Below are 21,257 nucleotides of genomic sequence, written 5' to 3'. Positions count from 1 at the left end.
GACAGGCCGTGCACAAAGCAACTAGGATTAAAGATCTATTCAGCTCTCTGTGATCATCAATCATCATCAAATGTAAATGTGAGTTTTACAAGTTTAAAACGTTTTTAAAACATAGCATGTTTGTAATAAAGTAAGTTAACTATGGTAAAATCACAATGTAAATCATCACCATATAGCTGCATGTCAGTACAATTATAAAAGAAGAATGATTTATACTGATTTATACATACTTATAACAAAACAGATATCAATAATTGCACTCACTGTGTGTGTGTGTGTGTGTGTGTGTGTGTGTTTGTTTGTGTGTATGTGCATGAACTTTGTAATGACATTGTGTGTGACTCATCATTGCAGAAAGGCTTTAATTAACTCCACAACAAATACATCAAATTATCATTTGTACGAAGGTTTGTTACGTGAGATTTACTTCATGTCTGTCACTGTGCTGTTTATGTGACGCAGGCAAGGCGGAGATTGAGGCACACTCTTACTGGCATGTGGGAACGGTGGGTGAGGAGAACTAGCAATAAAGGTACAGGCCACAAAAACAGCTACATTGTGTTCAGAGCAACAAATTCAACATTCTTAATGGTATAATAAATAATCTGAAAAGTGTTTTGAACTGAAACTTTACAGATACATTCTGGAGACACAAAAGACTTATCTTAAATCTTAAAAAAGGGGTAAAATAGATGCCCTTTAATATCAATTAAATACACATTTGTATCACAATAGAGCTACAAAATGTATTACCCAAACTGATTATATCTTCATGTTTGATTTATATTGTTATATAAATGCAGTTTTTACTAAATGCCTTTAGACTTAATGGTAGGACTCTTAGAATTGCATTAAGAAGATATTAATGTGCATATGAGAAATATGTAATGTATAAGGTAATAATTAATAGGGTTTGTCAACTAACCCATTACCCATTCTGACTTCATGTTATCCAGATTGCTTCCTATAGTTCTGGACTTGATTTTAATGTCAGTAAAGCTTCAAGCCCAAAGAAAATACATTACTGATAAACAGCTGAATGAACAAAAGGAGCGGCTTTGCTTGTCATTACAGAAAGAACAGCAAAATTAGTCAGTGTTGCACAATTTATGAATCCTCTCATTAAAATTTCATGGGGAAAATACCCACACATGCAAACACACAAGCCATTTGGCGTATTGGAGGACACAAACGCTGATCTGCCGAGCATTTGTCAGGGCCGGCAGGTCGAACACTCTTTAACCTTCGTTTGAGGCCAAACACACATTCTCAGCTATGGCCTCTTGGGAAAATAAACAAACTACACTGATCTGAGACCCCCGTTTGGATGTAACAAAGCCCTGGAGAACAGATTTCCTTTGACACATTTCCTTCTTCCAGAGCATAAAACAAAACATAACTGCTGTGTTTTCCATTCCTCCAGGACACTTCCACCCCATTAAACTCAATGACAGTCTTTAAGTGTTCCTTTCTGTTGTTGTCTGTTCTGAGTATTCAAGGAAAGGGAAACAAAATACTTGTAAACCAATTCTGACAGGTTGTTGTCATTTTATTGATGGTTCCATTGTTTCACTAACATTTCACCTCCAACAAAACACTGTATTTACTCTCATATTTCACAACAGCTTTTGGATTCATTCAGGATGAAACATTGATGTGGTCTTCTTGGCATTTCATTTGAAGCAAACATTGTCCTTATTTACAAACTATTGAAATTGATGACGCTCAAAAACAATGTTGGAGAATTCATAGACATATGTTATTGGCTACTTGTAAAATGTAACTTAAAGAGATAGTTTACCCAAAAATGACAATTACCTATTTTTTTCTCTCTAATTTGGTTTTAAACTTTTATTATATTCTATCTTTCTTAACCACAAAAGAAGATATTTTGAAGAATGCTCATCCACTTCCATAGTAGGAAAAGAATACTATGGAAGTCAATAGGTGCCAGCAATCAGCATTTAACAAAATAAGGGTTTAAAAAACAAGAGAAGTGTGAGTAAATGATGGCAGAATTGTAATTTTTTGTGTGAACTATCCCTTTAATGCCTTTGTATTGAGACTATTTGAAAATGATCCCGTAATTAGTCAATTTAAACCCATTATTCATCGTTTCGCTACACTACCCATTGTTCAGGCAAAGTATTTGTAGTTAAAGTTTGGTTATAAAAATGATAACCAATCTACCAAACAACAATAAAGAAGGTCATTACCCATTTTTTAGGGGTGAAACTGCACAATGTGTTACAGTTTCCATTATGTTTAGCATTTGACTGGATTGAGAGAGTAGATGTTGGTTTTACATGTTTTATGTATTTCTAAGTAAACAGGAATGCTAATTAGAACATTATATTGATTTACAGGTGTGTTGAACATTTAGAAATCTGTCTATGTTGGTGTTTTGTGGTTCATATTGTGAAGCAGGAGCTTAGCTTGCTTAGCTTGCTGTAGACTGATCAACAGAGATGCTTTGTTCAATGGCTGTTGTTAGCATGCTATTATGCGCCATTGTTTGGTAACAATGAGCTGGAAAAGCTTCAACAGATTACTTTGGTAAATCTAATTTTAGTTCGGTTCACTTGGTTTTCTGCTACATCTATAAAAATGTTTGTTTAGAGACTGTGTATTTGCCAAAATTAACAGAGTGAAATATTTTTCTTGACATGAGAAAATTTGTTTAGCACACATTAAACCCATTGTTAATGATGAATTGTTGGTTTACCTATTTACTTTCAGAAATAAAAGAACAAAAGTTGTCACTGAAACTACACCTTTGCACCTTTTTTAACTCTAAAGTGTGCAATAATTTATTCATTTTCTGTTAAACACAAAAAAGATATTTTAAAAGAATGACTATTGTTGGAAGCCATTGACTTATATAGTATTATTTTAAACGGTTTGGTTACATTCTCAAAACACATTTTTATTAGTGTGTTCAGTGTAAGTCAGAATCTTCAAAGTGAATAAATTTAATTTTGTAGGACCTAAAGTTTTACGTGTACACATGGAAAACACAAAACAAAATACAACAAACTGTTAATTATGTTCCTAATGTCCCCTAGAGTTCCTTCTGAACAGTTCTTAAAAGAACATTCATTCATTCATTCATTCATTCATTCATTCATTCATTCATTCTCCTTCAACTTAATCTCTGATTTATCAGAGGTTGCCACAGCGGAATGAACTGGCAACTTTCCAGCATATGTTTTTTGCAGTGCATACCCTTCCATTTACACACATAATCATACACTATGGCCAGTCTAGTTAATCTAATTCACCTATATATAGCGCATGTCTTTGGACTGTGGGAGAAACCAGGTTAAACTCCACACAGTAATGCCAACTGGCCCAACTGGGACTTGAACCAGCTACCTTCTTGCTGTGAGGCAACAGTGTTAACCACGGAGCCACTGTGCCACCCTTAAAAACATTTTTAATTTATTTTCAAGAACCTTAACATCTACACAGGATAGAAAGTTTCAATGCAAATTTCTTCATAAAGCCATCTATGCAGATAAATCATTCTTTTTCAGTTTATATCACAGAAGTAAGATGATTTGCAAACAAATTTCTTGGGAGTAAATTGTTAATTTTTGGTGAATTTTCCCTACATTTTAGAGCCTTAAGTGTACAAATTAGTATTTAAATCAGGGGTGTCAAACATACGGCCCACAGGCCAGATCAGGCCCGCAAATGGGTTTAATTTTGCCCGTGAGATGATTTTGTAAAGTATAAAAATGAGCTGCAAATTTTCAATAATAGAAACTGCTATTCCAATTGATGGCGCACATAGCAATTGCAAACTGTTAATTTAATCTGATCCAGAAGCCTGAATCAGCATCAGTTTGACAGCTTTCTCAGAGAGAAAAACCACATCTATGCCCTGCCATACCACATTGCGGTGCTCTCAAGAAGAAACGTTTTGATTTGTCAGTTCAGTAGTATGAAAATGTACGATTTTAAAAAGGAGGCATGGGACTCAACCACACCCCTAAACCCAACTGTGATTGGTGCACAAGCAAATCGTACTAAATTGTACAAATGAGATTGTACAAGTTCATACAAATTAGCCACTGATTAAAAAAAGTAATGAATTGCCGTGAGATAGTGTTGTCCTCAGGCTCCAGTTTTGCTTTATTTTGATCGTATTAAAACAGAGAAAACAATCCGAAGTTGTTTTAAAGTTATATATACCATGATTTTACCAGTCCGGCCCATTTTGGTAATAGATTTTCCTCCATATGGCCCCTGAGCTAAAATTAGTTTGATACCCCTAATTTAAATAGTTCATATAACCCACTTTTAAAGGGCACAGATTAATCTATGAGTTACCTGAATTTTGTGACTTTTTCATTTTTGGCATGTGAAGTGTAAAGTGTTGACAAGTGTTCTGGAATATAAAGTCTATACAAAGTTTAGATTAGGATTATGATATTTGTGGGACAATTTGAGCAACAGATGGAAATAATGACCTATTTCCACATAGCTAAATGGTAATATTCTTATTTTACACTTAAAGGTGTTTTCCCTTTCCTCTTTAGTACATGTATTTTTTGGTTGATCTCTGATGCGTAAATGTAATTTTTTTGTGTTGAATAAGTAAGTGTGGGTCTTTTTTCACTTTTTGTGGTTAAGTATGTTAGCCATGCCCAATACGTAAGACAGACATAACACAACAATTTAACTGAAAACACACATTTTCAGATTTTAAATAAAGATTACAAGGGCAAAAATTTTTTTTCTTGATGGCATGTTCAGATGAATTGTTCACCACAAAAATAGCAATGTAACATAACAAAATTCGTGAGTTTTGATTTAATTTGTACTTTAAAAAACTAATTCAGACTAAATTTGATCCTGAACGAGAGTATCCAAATTTTAGAGCAAACACTGGGTTAACTTGCAGATGGTGCTGTTTTGACTCAGGAAGTTTATCAAAAGCAATATAAGGAGAACTATTAATAGCCAGTCAGTTAGACAGAGCAATGGTGCAGCGGTCCATGAGCTTCTATGGGAAAACACAAACTCTCAACAGAAGAAACCACTGGTGTGTCGTCTGGTCACAACCTAGACTGCGACCTCACATACCACATCAGCCCACGGCTCCAGCCAAGTCCAACACTCTTAAAAAGACGCATAGGAAGGGGTAGAGAAAATATTGATTTGTTCAATTGGACAATCCCAAGGGTTTATATTCTTAGTCTGTGAAAGTTTGCCTTCCCAGCGTTGTCATTTTTACCAGGGCGTGATCCTTCTATCAGATTACCACAAACAAAGGAAATACCGATTCCGCACGTTGTAGAAATATTTATATCTATTATGGAAAAGTTTATATCTCTGTTTTCTTTAGACATTTTGTAAGATGTTTTCCTTTAAGCTAGCTAGACATAGCCAGACAGATTTGCAAGTTGATTTTCTGTTTTTCAGTAAAGTTGTTTCTTTTCTGAAATCTCTAAGCCATGTTTCTCTTGCCTTATAGCCTTTAGTTGAAGAGTTTATCACAGCTCCACTGCATTGATTACTTTGAATGAAGGGATGGACAATAATTGGTGAACTTCACTCAGAGTGGACTTCTTTTAATTGTTCCCAAGACCTCTAAACTTAAAAACTCAGAATAATATCATCGACACGCAAAAGATATTGAATGTTCAAATACAGTTAAAATAAGAATTATTACTCTTCCTCAATTATGAACCCCCTTGTATATGTTTGGCCCAATTTCGGTTTCACAGAAAGACGATTTGTTCAACATATTTCTAAACGTAATAAATTTAACAACTAATTTTTAAAAATTTTTGCCATGTTGACAGTGCATATTTTACTAAATGTTTTTTGAGATATTTATCTTAAAGTGCAATATAATGCCTTAACTATGTTAATTAGGCAGGTTAGTGTAATTAGGCAAGTCATTGTGTAACAAAGGAGTTGGGTGATGCTGAAGTGAGGATCCTCGTGCAGTTTATTTAAGAAGCTTTATCAGACAGGCAATTGTCAACAGTAGCATAAGAGTAATCCAGAATCAGTCAAAAACAGGTGAATGGACAGTGCAGGCAGTGAAAACTAGGGATAGCTGACTTGAAACTGATGTTTTGACTCAGCGTTGAGATCTCGAAGAACAAGTGTTTCGAAACACCCCACCGAATCATGATCCGAAATACCCAGGTCATGTGACTAAAGCGATTCAAAGCATAGGTCATTTCAAATGCGTTTTGAGACCTGGCAAATCTGTGTTTGACTGACAGGGTCGGAAAAAAATCTTAAATAGCCTTGTGGATTTTGTGTGTGCACAGATTTACTGTGCTGCAAATGGCCCGAGTTTGAATTCCAATTTGTAAAAATACTCTGAAATTATGACTTGATGTATTTCATTAATGTTACCTTTTTATGACCAAAACAAGATATTTATTCACAAAGTGTTCATTTCTATGTCAGACCAGTATTAAAACAACACACGCTACCAGAACAGAGCATTTAAAAACTATCATCCATAGCTGCATTACCCTAGATTTAAACGCATTATCTTGGCATGCTAGCCTGGAACTCTCACTGCTTCACTGAATCACTTGAAACCTCAACTTTACAACGTGGGGTTTAATACCTCAATTTGCTTAACTGTTTCTTTTCTGAAGCTGTTCCAGAGCGATGCATAATAAAATGAGCACTAGGTGTCACCGTAGAGATGGATTTCAAAACATTTTGAAGCTTTGACTCATTTACTTCAACTGTTTCAGTGATTTCGCCTCACAGCAAAAAGGTCGCTGGTTCGAGCCTCGGCTGGGTCAGTTGGCCAACCCCTGATTAATAAAGGGACTAAGCCGAAAAGAAAATGAATGAATGAATGTTTCAGTGTTTCATGAAGCCTCGCTTTGCCCACCACTAGCAAAAACAACAGGAACAATAAACTTAGACAAAGGGTCAAAACATGGTTAAACAAGAGAAGACAAGAAGACATTTTGTATAATTACAACGTGACAAGACAGGTCTGTGTTTGTGTGCTGTATATATAGTCCCTGTAATCAGTTTTTGAGCAGCTCTCAGCTGTGTATGTGTGTAATCAAATGAGAAATGGGACAGGTGTGTGTGTGTGTGGTGCATGACAGGATTTGTAGTTCTTCTGGTAACAGGATTGTAGACCAAGTAAAAGTGGGTGTTCTCCAGCAATCTATGAGGGTTGGATCACTGATGATTGTGACACATTGCATAACAATGATTTATTCTGTAGACGATCAAAAAAAATTTTGCTTAAGGGGGCTAATAATGTCGACCTTAAAATGTTTTTTTTTTTTTTTTTTTTTTTTTAATAAACATCATTCTAGCCAAATTAAACAAATAAGACTTATTAAGACTCAAGCTGAAAAATATTATTGGAAATACTGTGAAAAGTTCCTTAAACATAATATGGGAAATATTTGTAAAAACAAAAATTTATAATTTTGAAGAATATTTTTAAATGATGTTATTAAGAGATCATTTATTCAAATAAACACGTACATGCATTTTTAACATTTTTGCATGCAACATATTTAGATCTTCTTATCACCACAGAAACAGCTTTATGCCATGATGAAGTCCACTGATGTCAGTGTCTCCTTGAGACAAACGCTGTTTTTGTGAAGTCTCTTTTACGCAGAATGGACCCTAAATGTCTTCTGCTCTCTGCCCTTGAGCCTCTTCAGTCCTCGGACGTTCACAGCCTCCACCCTTGTGTTTAAAAGACAATAAGCCCCTCTCATGCAAGCAGACAACTCCAAAAAACATTCCCCAGGGTTCAGAATGGAAAGAATGACTTCTTTCCTTCTTCCTTCCTGTCTTTGAAGGAAAGGCATGGGTCTTTCCACCACTTCAAGTAAGCAAGACAATGATATGAGCACTTTACAGATATGAATCAATCTGCTGGCTTATCAGCAGAAAGATTATGTCATTTTCTATTGTTTTTCAATGTTTTGTATTGTATTGTATGCTTTCAGTATTTTACGTATACTGTGGTTGAAAACATATACAGTTCTTAACCCTTTAATAGTCACTATAGGAAATACTTTTTAAAAATCCATCTTTTAATAAAACAACAAGCAGTATTTTTTTATTCACAAAAATTCAACTGTCATAGATGTTGAAGCTTCACCTGTATTTCGAAGTGGGAATCAACCCATTTTTCAAGCTGATTTGAATGAGTGAGAATTCTGAATCATTAGCCACTGTTTGGACATGATGAGAAAATAAAGTGCAAATAAACTGTAAAACTATAGATAAACTTTTAATAAAACTATACAAATATATTTGTACCACAAACCAGTGTTTTTAAAATTCATTTTTTAAGACAAATCATTAATTATTAAGAAATGGCTTCAATATCAAGCAGTAAGCTGTTTTCAACAGCCTTAACATAAATAGAAGCACAAAAAATTTCTTTCAGGAATTTTATTTATACCAAACTACCATATTCTCCATGTCAGTAGGTATTTCTAGACATTTATTCCAAAGCTCCTTAGCAGAGCTCTGCATAAATCTTGCATAAAACCCAAGCAAATTTAAGCCTGCTCTGATTCTTGTACATACACAGCGCTAATGTCCAGCATCTTTCCATTGGCTTTGGTCTTGACTAGTGCGGTTCAATGGCATTTGTGCTGGGAGTACAGTACAAATATGGCGGCAGTATTACAGAAATTTACCATAAATGAATAGATGTGAATTTACAGTAATTTACTGTAAAATAATGAACATCAAATTATAGATATTCACTCTAAAATAATGGCGGTTAAACTACAGAAATTTACCCTAAATTAACCAGCATTATATTACAGAAATTTACCGTAAAATAACGGATGTTAATTACAGAAATTTACTATAAAATATCAGCCGCTTAATTACAGAAATTTACTGTAAAATAACAGACATTAAATTACAGAAATTTACTCTAAAATAACGGGTGTTAAATTACAAACATTTACTGCAAAAAATGGACATTATATTACAGAAATTCACAGTAAAATAATGGACTTTAAATTGCAGAGAATAACTGTAAAATAACGGACGTTAAATTACAGAAATTTATTTTAAAAAAACAGACGTTAAATCACAGAAATTTACCCTAAAATAACAGACGTTAAATTGCAGAAATTTACTCTAAAATAACGGTGGTTAAACTACAGAATTCTACCCTAAAATAACGAAGATTAAATTACAGAAGTTCACCCTAAATTAACAGCGGGTAAATTACAGAAATTCACCCTAAAATAACGACAATTAAACTACGGAAATTCACCCTTAAATAACAGCATTAAATTATAGAAATGTACCCTAAAATAACAGACGTTAAAGTATAGAAATTTACCGTAAAATAACAGATGTTAAATTACAGAAAAAAAATTTTTCGGTAAATTTCTGTAATTTAAAGCCTGTTATTTTATGGTAAATTTCTGTAATTATACCGCTGTTATTTTACTTTTTTTTTTTCCAGCACCCCAACAGCCGAAAAAAAAACATAAAACAACTGATTTTTTTTTACAGTGTACTAAGGAAGTCAGTGTTTACAGTTTTCCAGTTTGTTTCAGAGTATCTTCTTTCTAAAGAACTCCTAAAGGGTGAGTAAATAATGAGAATATTTTAATTTTTTTGATGAACATAACTGGTCAATTTTGGCAACCCACGATAGATCTCACATACATATTTACATTGATATATGTGATTTAAAAACTTGACCAACCAAATTTGCATCTCTTGTTTTAATCATCAAAGCAGTGCCATATTTTCCTCCAGGTGTGCAAACATTATAGCTGTCTCCAGAGCACAGCTGTCAACATCACACTCACAAACTGCAGCCAGCATCCCATAATACCCCGGCAAATGCTGCCTTCACTTGAGTTTTTCATACTCAGCTCTCAAAGGGGGACTTAGTCGGTCCTGTGAGGGGATAAACCATGTCAAATTGATTTTCAGCCATAGTCCCACTGGAAATCTTTAGGCTATTTTCAAATACATATTCCTTCTTGTAATTAGTTCTCAGCAGTTGTGCATTGGATGGCTGATCAGATTACAGGCTCCCAATCTGTTTTTCATCCACTAATGGTAGACAGCTCAAATAAAGTCAATTTAGAAACTATTTAAAAACTAAAAGCCTCATTATCAAGAGCAATAGCATTTATAATGACCGCTGATAAATATAGAAAGCTCTGATTAGAAGATTTTAGGCTCCGTTAGTTAAATATATCAGGTCAAGCTCTTGTAATCGCACGTCAGAAAATGTTAGGTATACTGCAAGAGACATACACAACTCTAAATCTCTCAACATAGTTTCTAAATGTATTATGATAAGGAAACAGTGTAAATGAAGTCTTCAGTGTATACATCTTTAAGGAAACAATTAAGAGAACATGTGAAAATGTACTTTTTTTTTTTGCAATTTCAGTGATTAAAAATACATTTGGTGTCTGTCCCATGTTCTGGTCAACTATACATCAGTTATTATAAAAAGTCTAAATGTTTTGATTCACTTGACTCTGGTTTTTATATGCAGGGCTGGATCTGATTTTGCCCATGGATTAGTGACTGGATGGATTATTTGTCAATCTCATGTGATTGACCTGTTTCCCTAGGTAAGTTATTCTTTTAATTATGAGGTCACAAGAATTTAAATAATAATAATATGCACACATAAACCTTTTAACCTATAATAAATGTAGCAATATTTTCTAGAAATATGAATTGTCCATTTTAATTTCATGTTGACTTTAGAGAAAATATAATGTAAAGTTTTAAAATTCCAAAATCAAAATCTACCGTACACAATAGTTCACCCAAAAATAAAAATAATTACTCACTATTTACTCTCCATTTCAATTAAGTGACTCAAAACACAAAAGAAGATATTTTGAAAAAATCTAAAAACCTGCAACAACATCCATATAAAAACAAACATGGAGGTCAAAGGTTCAAAGTTTCCAACATTTTCCAAAATAACTTCCTTTTTGTTCAACAGAAGAAATGCATAATGTGTGAAACAAGTATAGGGCATGCAAATGATGTTGAACTATCCCGTAAGAGAAATAAAAAATCCTTAAAAGAACAGTTCACAAAAAACGCAAATTAACCTATTCTTTATGTACACTCAAGTGGCTCCAACACTAAAAAAAATATATTTAAAAATGATTCCTTGGATTATTTTTTTTTACATTAAGCAATTTATTTGGGCTAAACTTAAACAAGCAAATTAAGTTGATTATTATTAGGGCGACGCAGTGGCGCAGAAGGTAGTGCTGACGCCTCACAGCAAGAAGGTTGCTGGTTTGAGCCTCGGCTGGGTAAGTTGGCGTTTCTGTGTCCTGTCTCCCTGTGTTTGTGTGGGTTTCCTCTGGGTGCTCTCGTTTCCAAAGACATGTGGTACAGGTGAATTTAGTAGGCTAAATTGTCCGTAGTGTATGAGTGTGAATGAGTCTGTGTAGATGTTTCCCAGAGATGGGTTGTGGGTGGAAGGGCATCCGCTGCGTAAAAATTTGCTGGATAAGTTGTCGGTTCATACTGCTGTGGTGACCCTGGACAAATAAAGGGACTAAGCTGAAAAAAAAGAATGAATTATTATATTTAATTTGTTTAAATTCAATACAAACTAAATTATTAGCAACAGTTTTGCAGACATCATTTTTTCAGTGAACCCTTTATTAGTTTCTTTATTATGTTGATGAAAAAAGCAGATATTTTGGTGGAAGTTGAAAATCTGTAACCCTTAACTTTTGTAGGAAAAAAATAGGCTACTATGGATGTAACTGGTTACAGGTTTCCAACATTTTTCAAAATATCTTCTTTTGTGTTCAACAGAAGAATGAATGTGAAACAGTCTTAAACATGTAAGGAGGGATCAAATGATGCTAGAATTTTCTGTTTATGGGTACATTCTATCCCTTTAACTAAGTGGTTTAAAGGAAAGCTACTCACTATTCCTGAATTAAAGCCGTATTTGAAGATGAATGTGTCAAATTCCTTTAAGCTGATGAGAAATTATTATCGCCGATGTCCGTGTTTGATGTGTGTTACTGTATGAAGGCGTGAAGGGCGCAGCTCAGCACTCAGGCTCCTCCCACTGCTCTCTCTGGGCTCCAGGCGCGCTCACTGTAAACCTGTGCTGTCCAGCGCGGTTCTCCACTCTCTCTCTCTCGGTCAGTCAGTCAGTCAGTAATTGTTTCTTTCCAAACAGCAGAACCAAAATCTGGAGAAATGACCTACACCGCACTGCTGCTCGCGGGACTCGCCGTTCTCACCTGCAAAAGTAAGGCAAACTTTCAAATAAGCGTGACAGCATCTGGTTAAACAGTCGTCTGCAAAGTTTGTGCCTGAAATAGACTAATGTTGGCTGAGCTGAGGATTTCTGTGCAAGAGAGTAAGATGCTTTTCTAGTTCATGAGAAATAAGGAAAATATTGTACGAAATGCATTGGCATTAAGACTGAACACTATTCGTGGTGCATATTGGGTTATGAAATATTAACGGGGTGATTCAAATGCTTAACACGAATAATTTTTTTAATAATGTAAAGTATTTGAGTGATTGACGCATGGTTTAAATTGTAATGATAGAATATTGGTTATACCTGATATGAATGAAAAGTTGCAATAAACAAACAAACAAACAACGAAAATAATAAATAAATAAATAAATATGCATATTTAAAATACAGCATTCAAAGCTAATCCAATGTTTTATCTTTTTTAGTCAAAAAATACATTTATACTTGATTTCTTTTTAAATTATACACTAACTTTATTTTGTACATTATATATATATATATATATATATATATATATATATGTATGGTTTTAATATCCTTAAATTGTGAAAATATATTTAGTATAAAAGCCTTATATTATTAGTATTATTAGCAATAATATATTATAAGTACATATTTATATATATTTGTTATATAATTATGATATTATTCTGTATTGTATATTATTATCAATATGCCTAGCTAGCTTTATTGCTATATACAGTTGAAGTCAAAACGATTAGCCCTCCAGTGAATTAGTTTTTTTTTTTTTTATTTCCCAAATGATGTTTAACAGAGCAAGGGTTTTGTTTCTTTGTGTCTTATCTGTTTTATTTAGGCTAGAAAAAAAGGAGTTTTGAATTTTTAAAACCATTTAAGGTAAATATTATTAGCCTCCTTATGCAATATATTTGTTTTTGGGCTGCACAATATTGGAAAAAAACTGACAATGGAATATTTTCATTCACTACGATATATATTGCGATATAAATCAAATTTCAGCAGATGACTTGAATAGCTTGTAAAGATTGAGATTATTGTGTAGGGAAGCAAATCTGAATAAAATATATTAAAAAATGACAAGCAAAGTTAAATAAAACAGAGAAAACATACAAATAAACATTGATTTACGATTTTCTTGCTATAGTCAAACAGTATTCAGAAGCAGAAATTAAATAATCACTACCAACATTACCAACAACAACAACAACACTGTATCGTTTAAAATAATGAGTAAATAATTATATAATGTACAATTAATCTTTAAGCTACAAACATTTCATTTCATGTGCCCAAATGGCTTAACTTCCAACCCATACAGTCAGGTCTTAAAAACACATGCAAATAATAAAGGTTAAAATAAGAAATTAGTATGTTGATAATTATAATGTCTGGTCAACTATAATTCTAGATCCCTGCAATGTGATTATTGCAGAGTCGCACATTGTGATATTGATGCTGAAAGGATATATTGTGCAGCCCTAGTTTGTTTGATTGTCTACAGAACAAAGCACTGTTATACAATGACCTGCCTAATTACCCTAACTTGCCTAATTAACATAGTTAAACCTTTCAATTGCACTTTAAGCTGAAGACAAGTGTCTTGAAATATATCTAAATATTATGTGCTGTCATCATGGCAAAGATAAAATAAATGAGTTATTAGTAATTTAGTTATTAAAAAATGTCTAAAAATAAATATTGTTTCAGTTAAACAATATTTGGGCAAAACATATAATAATCTAATCTAATATTTCAGGAGAGCCAATAATTCTATTTTAGTTTAACAGACAAACACAAAAAAGCACTGGAATTTACTGGTAAAACAACATGATTGTTATGGACTAGCGATTGCACTTCAGTGAGGGGAGTGAAAGCAGTTTTGTGGCAGACACACAGTAGCAGGTTTATGTGGTTCTCTTTTCAGACCACGGGACTGTGGTTAGATAATGCCTGTGTTTTTAAGACAGCTTACCACGAGCTGATCTAATTTTTCTTGAATCACTGGATTCGCTGCTGATGTGTTTTGTGAATGTGTTAAATGATGGAGCAGCCTATACGTTTCTGTGTAATTAGTTGTGAGGACTGAGAAGGAAGGAACTGCGTCTCCACCAACAGCATTTTCATTGTTCACAAGCATCTGTTGACTGCTGTTTAAGTTCATAGTGTGACATTGTTTCCATTTTCTCTTTTATCCCCACATCTGTGCTAAACTTCCTCACTATTTCTTCATTTTTCCTTACACCTTGGCGTAATTATCCCCTCTTCCGCTTTTCCATTCATACTTTTCCTTATTGTACTGACCTCCTGTTTGAGCTCCTTCTTTCCTCCTCCTTCAGATAAGCAAACTTCCTTTCCTGCACACCTCTGGTGGATCTCTGACGTAATCTGTGTGGCACATCACATCCTGTTGCTGTTGATGATTTATACACATACAAGTAGAAAAGTTTTAAACTGCTGTGATCATCAAAATCAACTAGGTGATTTCTATTGGGTGAAAATAAGAATAAAAATAAAAATAAAATCCATATTTCTGACAAGGATAAAAGGGTCTCTGTAATGTGCTGAAATGATTTTTGCAGTTTTTACTTTTACATTAGTATAACAATTTTGCTGTTTATTCAAAAAGAAAAAAAGTTTTTCTACCTTTTACTTTGTTCATTCTTTTTTTCTAAACTTATAATTATCCGGTATATGATTCTGATGGTATGAAAACCTTGAAAAAAAATCACTGTTTTTTACAGTATGACGATATTGTGATTACTGCTCTAAAATGTTCTCTTTAAATGTGTTTTTTTTTCTCATTGAACACAAAATATTTTATTTGAAAACACATTTAGAATATTTTGAACAGTAAACATGTCAGTCTAAGTCATTAAAATAAACCATTGACTTCTGCCATCTTCAATAGTTAAAAAAACTACTTGAAAAGGGATTTTTTGATATCTTTCTTTTCTTTGAATATAAAGTAAGCCACTGCAATGTTCAGGTCCATAACAACTAAATAAATAGTTTAAAAAAAATTAAAAACTTTATAAACATTAGGAACGGTATAACAAAAAAATGCAACCGTTTTAATACCTTGCCTTTTCCAAACCACAGTAAAACTTAAAACCGGTTATCTTCCCATGCCTACCTTTTCTAGTTTTGCTATTTCCCCCCAAAATATTTTTTCCATTGTTTGTGTTCTCCAACCTGAAATGCACTAATCCACCCTTTTACCTTTACTTTTTCTTATTTTACCATTGCCTCAATATATTTGATTTTGAGAAACATTTCAAATATTTTAGAGCAGTAAACATGTCAGGCTGAATAATTAAAATGAATTATTGACTTCTGCTTCAAAAACACAGATTCCTTTACAACTTAAACAGCATCTTTTTTGGTGGAGATACTGTTGTCCTAAAAACGTAAATTAAAAATCTTACACATACCTTAGGAATGGTATTACAGAAAATGTTGGCGATTTTAAAACCTTGACTGTTCCAAACTGACTTTGAAAATGATTATTGTCCCATGCCTAGCTGTAGGTGAATTGGGTAAGCTAAATTGGCCATAGTGTATGTGCGTAAATGAGTGTGTATGGATGTTTCCCAGTGATGGGTTGCAGCTGGAAGGGCATCCTCTGCGTTGAATATGTGCTGGATAAGTTAGTGGTTCATTTCGCTGTGGCAACCCCTAATTAATAAAGGGAAAAAGCAGAAAAGAAAATGAATGAATGAATACTACTACTACTACTACTAATTATAATATTAATAATAAATTAGTGTTTATTTAATATTTGTATTATTTATTATTATTATTGTTTCGTTTTTTTTTTTTTTTTACTTTTTCACTTTTTGATTAAGGACTTCTTTTCCAAAAGATAAAAGAGCCAATATAGCTCAGTACTCTGATATAAATGGATCTGGTTAGGAAAATTAGATTTTTATCTGTGTAATATCATCCAGAAATGTCCCCCCAGTAATTCTAAATGCCCAGCACTTATTGCATTTACTGCATTTGATCTGTTTAAGTAATTAGGTAATCAAAGCCTGCTATGGATTCAGCAAATGTATGTATTATTTTTAGAGTCAAACCTTCAAAGCTTTATTCAAAGCTTTATTTATTATTAAGCAAATACAATTTATGCGATAAAACAGTCCACATTTCAGAGTTGTTTATTAAAGGGACTGTTCACCCAGAAATGAAATGTCTGCTATCGTTCCATACCCTTCACCCTGTTCAAATGTCTTTCTTCTGTTCAACACAAAATAGAAAATATTGTGCCACCCATTGACTTCCATAGTAATTGTTTACCTACTATAGAAGTCAATGAGTGCCAGGATCCAGCGTTCTTCAAATATATCTTCTTTTGTGTTCAACACATAAAATAAACTCATAAAGGTTGTAAACCACCAGACAATTTTTTATGGCATTTAAATTTGGGTCAACCATGCCATTAGTTTGTGAGTATTTTATATAGACAAATAGTTGTTCTTCCACACAGTCATATTTTCCTAGAGATTAGAGATGAACATAAAACAGTGTGAACATGTTCTCTACTCATATATGGTGTTGTGTTTGCTGTCTGGTTTGACTGTGTGTTTGAGCATAAAGTGAACAAAGCTTCTGTGACTACAGCCGCTTTTATGTGCTTGGTACGAAGAGATGCCTTCCTCTCTGAGTCACTGACTGAATGACTTACAACATTTCAGTTTCATCGTCTCAACATTTAAGCTGATAAAGAAACAAAGTGCCTTTCTGGTCAGCAGCTAATTAAGGGTTAAAGGCCATTCTCCATCTCAGGACTATGCCAAAAATGATGAGCTTTTATTCTTACAAAGGCATGTAGTAAAAGAGAAAAGGTCTTTGTATATTGTTCAAGTTTAATATGAGGAAATAGTGTTTTTTGAAAACATGCTAGTGCTACAGTTTTTAAATTGTAAAGTTGCTCATTCAAGTGAAATTCTTCTGGTTTATTTAAATAGATTACTGATGCATTAAGCACATTTTTAGTCCAAGTATGATACTGAAGTGGAGATCTTGCCTTACCTCAGAGAATAAATGAAAGATGTTGCATAAAATTCCTTAAACATGTCACTTTGAACCATTTAGCGTGATCATGTCATGGTCAGAAGCAAATTTACAGAATAAAATAGATAAAACATAAAAAATTGACTAATAAAGCAGTTTGGAAACATTGTAAATCATTGAAGAAGAATTCAACATGTCTCAATAAAGTTTGGAGCACATAAGGAGTTAAAGTGCGCACCTATAAATCCATTATTTCTTTTCTAAGAAAAGAAATAGGTCCAAAAACAACAGCTTATTACAATACGTATATTGCAATAAGAAGGTTGCTGGTTCGAGCCTCGACTGAGTCAATTGGCATACCTGTGTGGAGTTTGCCTGTTCTCCCCGTGTTCGTGTGGGTTTCCTCTAGGTGCTCCGGTTTTCCCCACAAGTCCAAAGACATGCGGTGTAAGTGTATTGGGTAAGCTAAATTGTTTGGAGTGTATGTGTGCGAATGAGCTAGATAAGTTGGCGGTCCATTCCACTGTGGTGACCCCTGATTAATAAAGGAACTAAGCCTAAAAAATAATTGGATGAATGTCATTAACTTGAGATTAGACTTCTTCTTTGCTTGAGTTTTTTTCAGAATAAGCATACAGTCAATCCTTATGCAGGAGCCAAAGAGAAAGAGTCCTCTAAGTGGCAGAAGCACATGTCATGAGTGATAATTGCTGCATGCCTTGTGTTCACTGTGTGCTTCAGTCCAGTGGGTCTGCAGTGTTTGTTGTTGCTTTATTTGAGTGATGGATAGCAGCTGACCATCCATTAGTGTTCAATCATTTCCCCTTTATGCTGCTCTGTGTCTCTGCTCAGATCTACAGCTTCTCCAGTGTGGCCTCCTGCCATGCGGTTTCCAGGAATAATCAGCAGGCTTATGATGCCTGGATGTGCATTTCTTTTTTGTTCAGTCTTTATCAATTCGTTCTTATAACAGAAGAAGAAACGTGCTCCTGGCTATGATATTCTGTTTCTATCAGTGTTGTATAAATATCTGTCTGGGTAATGCAGTATTGTTGAGATTATAGGCTGACAGAATCCAGATCTCTGCCGGCAGAAAAAGCCCAGCACTCTTGTTAAACTATTGCATTATAAACTTGTGTTTTAGTGGGCTTTGGAGAAAAGTCATAATTGCATTGATAAGTTGGTTTCCTTTTGTTTTAAGGAGATTTGTTTATTCAAATGTCCTGTTTTTGGTGGGATTTTATAATAATTACGATATATTTTAAAATATGTATACATACATACATACATTTATAATTAATTAAATATATGAATTTTATATGTATTACATTCAGAAATATTTTTGGTGCTTGTTTGAACTACTCATTTAAATTTAGCTGAATCAACACTTTTTTTTTTACAGTGCATAATAGTACAGCAAACTTCACTATAACATTTTTTTCAACTCAATCGATTTGTGTTGGGACAACATGAAGGAATTAAGTTAACTAATAAATTTTTACAAATGTAAGTGGATTTAACATAAAACAATTAAGTTGTCCCCCCAAAAAACTCAAGAGTTATGTTTCAGCTCAATTGAAATAAGTAGTTTGACAAACATGCATTGCTTTATTCATTTTTTTTGTCTTAGTCCCTTTATTAATCTGGGGTCGTCACAGCAAAATGAACTGCGAGCTCTGGAACTGTGAAAAAATATGAAACTTCTACTCAGAAATGCCAACTGACCCAGTCAGGGCTCGATCCAGTGACCTTCTTGCTGTGAGGAAATTGTGCCACCGTGACGTCTTTTGAACAAACAACAAACTTAATTTTTTGAGTGTTCTTATCGGACCTTAAGATGAGATGACCTCAAGATTAAAATGAGACAAAACAAGTATTAATTTTAGCCAAAACTAAACAAATTGATGTTATTTTAATTCCTTTTAAACACATTTTTTAGAATAAAATAAGTTATCATGACTTTTTGAAAACTGCATAAAAAATGTAATTAGACTATAAATCTTACTCAAAAATTTGAAATAGGAATTCTTAATAGGAAAAAGTTGGCATAATCGGAATATATCAATCAAAATCTGAGCCTCATTTTATAAGTCTCATTTCAGAAGTTTTTATAGACTTGGTAAATGTGAATTAATATAAATTTTACATGAGCATTTTTTATGGAATTGGATTTTTTCCAATTTTTTATGCCAAGCTGTTAAATATTTTTTATATTAAACAATACATTTAAAAAAGAAAGACAAAAAAAAAAAAAAAAAACGTAAGTCTTAATCCTTACATTGTGTAAAACTAGAAGAAACATAAGTTTTTTTTGTCCATCAGAATTAAAGGGGTTGCACACCAGATGCGCCACCCATGACAGTTGGAAATATTGCACACCAGATGTGCACATTTGAATGTTAATTAATATGAAACTATTCAGATGGCGCTCTGTGGCTCGGCAGAAATATGAACAGTATCATAGCTGGGTGTCGTAGAGAGCCACTGACTTGGGGTGCCAGTGTGCATACACTGTTAGAAATCAATGTTTAAAATTCAAAATGCATGGTGCTGCGTGTTGTCGAGTGGCGCATCAGCTGTGCGACCCTCTTTAGAGTTGAATATCACTGTTACAAAGTCATTACTTGAATTTCCTGAAAGATATTTTTAAGTTGAACTAATAGTGTAAGTTTGGGTCAATTCTATTTCATCCTCTAATTTGTATATTGTTTATTTTTGGGGGTATTAAATCAGCTCCCATTTAAAAACATGTTAAGATAACACTGTAATGTTCTCAAGTATGCTAATACATACAATTCTCAATGATCACTTGCTATACTTATGTCTAGAGCGCAGTTTATTGGAATGCAGTAAGTTACTCTGCCATAACTTTTCACTCAAAAGTTTTTTTTACGAAAGCATGCTGCTTATCAGGTCATGACCATTAATATAATACTTTCACTTCCCAGAAAGAGCATAAAAAGCCTCATAAGGGGCTTAGTGTGTGTTAGTAAGTGTAAGAGAAAAAAGATTTAGATAATTGTGACTTTAAACTCTTTCCTAATGATATTGGAAGCTTCTGAACTTTAAGTGAGCAGCGATATATGAGGCTCCGCAGTTCTTTTGTGTCTGGATTGATTAATGCATGATTCGATGCAGCTTAGGCATTTTCAGTTAAATATATGTAATTACTCTATGCCTCCATTAGATATGGCACAAATGATAGCATTTCAGGAGCTGCAAAAGTTCATGTGCACTTTAAAGTTTTTAAGCAAATGTTAATGACATGGTGGTCAGTGCAATTAAATACTATTGTATATGGATATCATCCAGTAATAAAAATGAATGAATAAATTGGAATTAAAAAAGAGAAAGCCCTCTGACATGATTAAAGTATAATGTAAAAATGAATTATAAATGTACATTCGGAGAAATCACTTTCAGATCTGTGCATGTTGCATCACTTTTAAAGCAGTTTTATCAAGCGCTTAGCCTTTTAATGTTATTTGCAGCTATAAGGGATGTGAAATAAAAGTCTGCATTGGAAGCAGTTGAAAAGAATTGTCGGCTGTCAGATTTTATTTTACTGTGTAGGGTTCTGTGTACACTGTAAGATTGATGACAAAAAGTCATGACTACAAATGTTTGGTATTTTAATAAGTTAATCAGGTTTCAACTATGCTTTTTAAGATATGCAACGTTCATTTTTAGTTGAGTCATTTGAATGAGAGTTGAGCTGACTAGAAAAGTTAATTTGATTACCTAAAACAATAAGGCAGCAAAATACTTTTAAATAGTGTATAAGGGTATTTTGATAGCTTTATTTAACAGTGTTTTTGTCAAAGGTTAAATAGTTAGGAAATTCCTTAAAAAAATTACAAAAATCTTTGAAAAATGAATCCAAAATACCAACACAGGGTCATTGTGAAAACGAACCCCCACATACATTTCTGGAGAGCGCGAATTATGTATCCAGAGCTACGTATGGCTGCATTTCATTTTT

General features: G+C 33.5%; 1 protein-coding gene and 1 long non-coding RNA gene across 5 annotated transcripts in view; one reads left to right on the top strand and one right to left on the bottom strand.

Annotated features, from left to right (window-relative positions):
- Positions 1 to 7,464: 7,464 nt before the first annotated feature.
- On the bottom strand, positions 7,465 to 12,254 carry LOC141377839 (uncharacterized). The gene is made up of 3 exons (XR_012390836.1): positions 11,932 to 12,254; positions 11,203 to 11,553; positions 7,465 to 11,123 (listed from the first exon to the last, which is right to left on the bottom strand). It is a non-coding gene; the product is annotated as an uncharacterized lncRNA (long non-coding RNA).
- The window catches only part of mcamb (melanoma cell adhesion molecule b), a 70,988-nt gene continuing 61,855 nt past the window's right edge, over positions 12,125 to 21,257 (top strand). For 3 of the 4 annotated variants that reach the window (XM_073922803.1, XM_021481353.2, XM_005157570.3), the window contains exon 1: positions 12,138 to 12,262. In XM_073922803.1, the coding sequence (XP_073778904.1) occupies positions 12,211 to 12,262 (52 nt within the window). In that variant the 5' untranslated portion in view covers positions 12,138 to 12,210. 4 annotated transcript variants of the gene reach the window in all.

This window comes from Danio rerio, chromosome 15 (genome assembly GCF_049306965.1).
Source record: "Danio rerio strain Tuebingen ecotype United States chromosome 15, GRCz12tu, whole genome shotgun sequence".
Classification (NCBI taxonomy): domain Eukaryota; kingdom Metazoa; phylum Chordata; class Actinopteri; order Cypriniformes; family Danionidae; genus Danio; species Danio rerio.
This window is presented reverse-complemented; position numbering and strand designations above follow the sequence as displayed.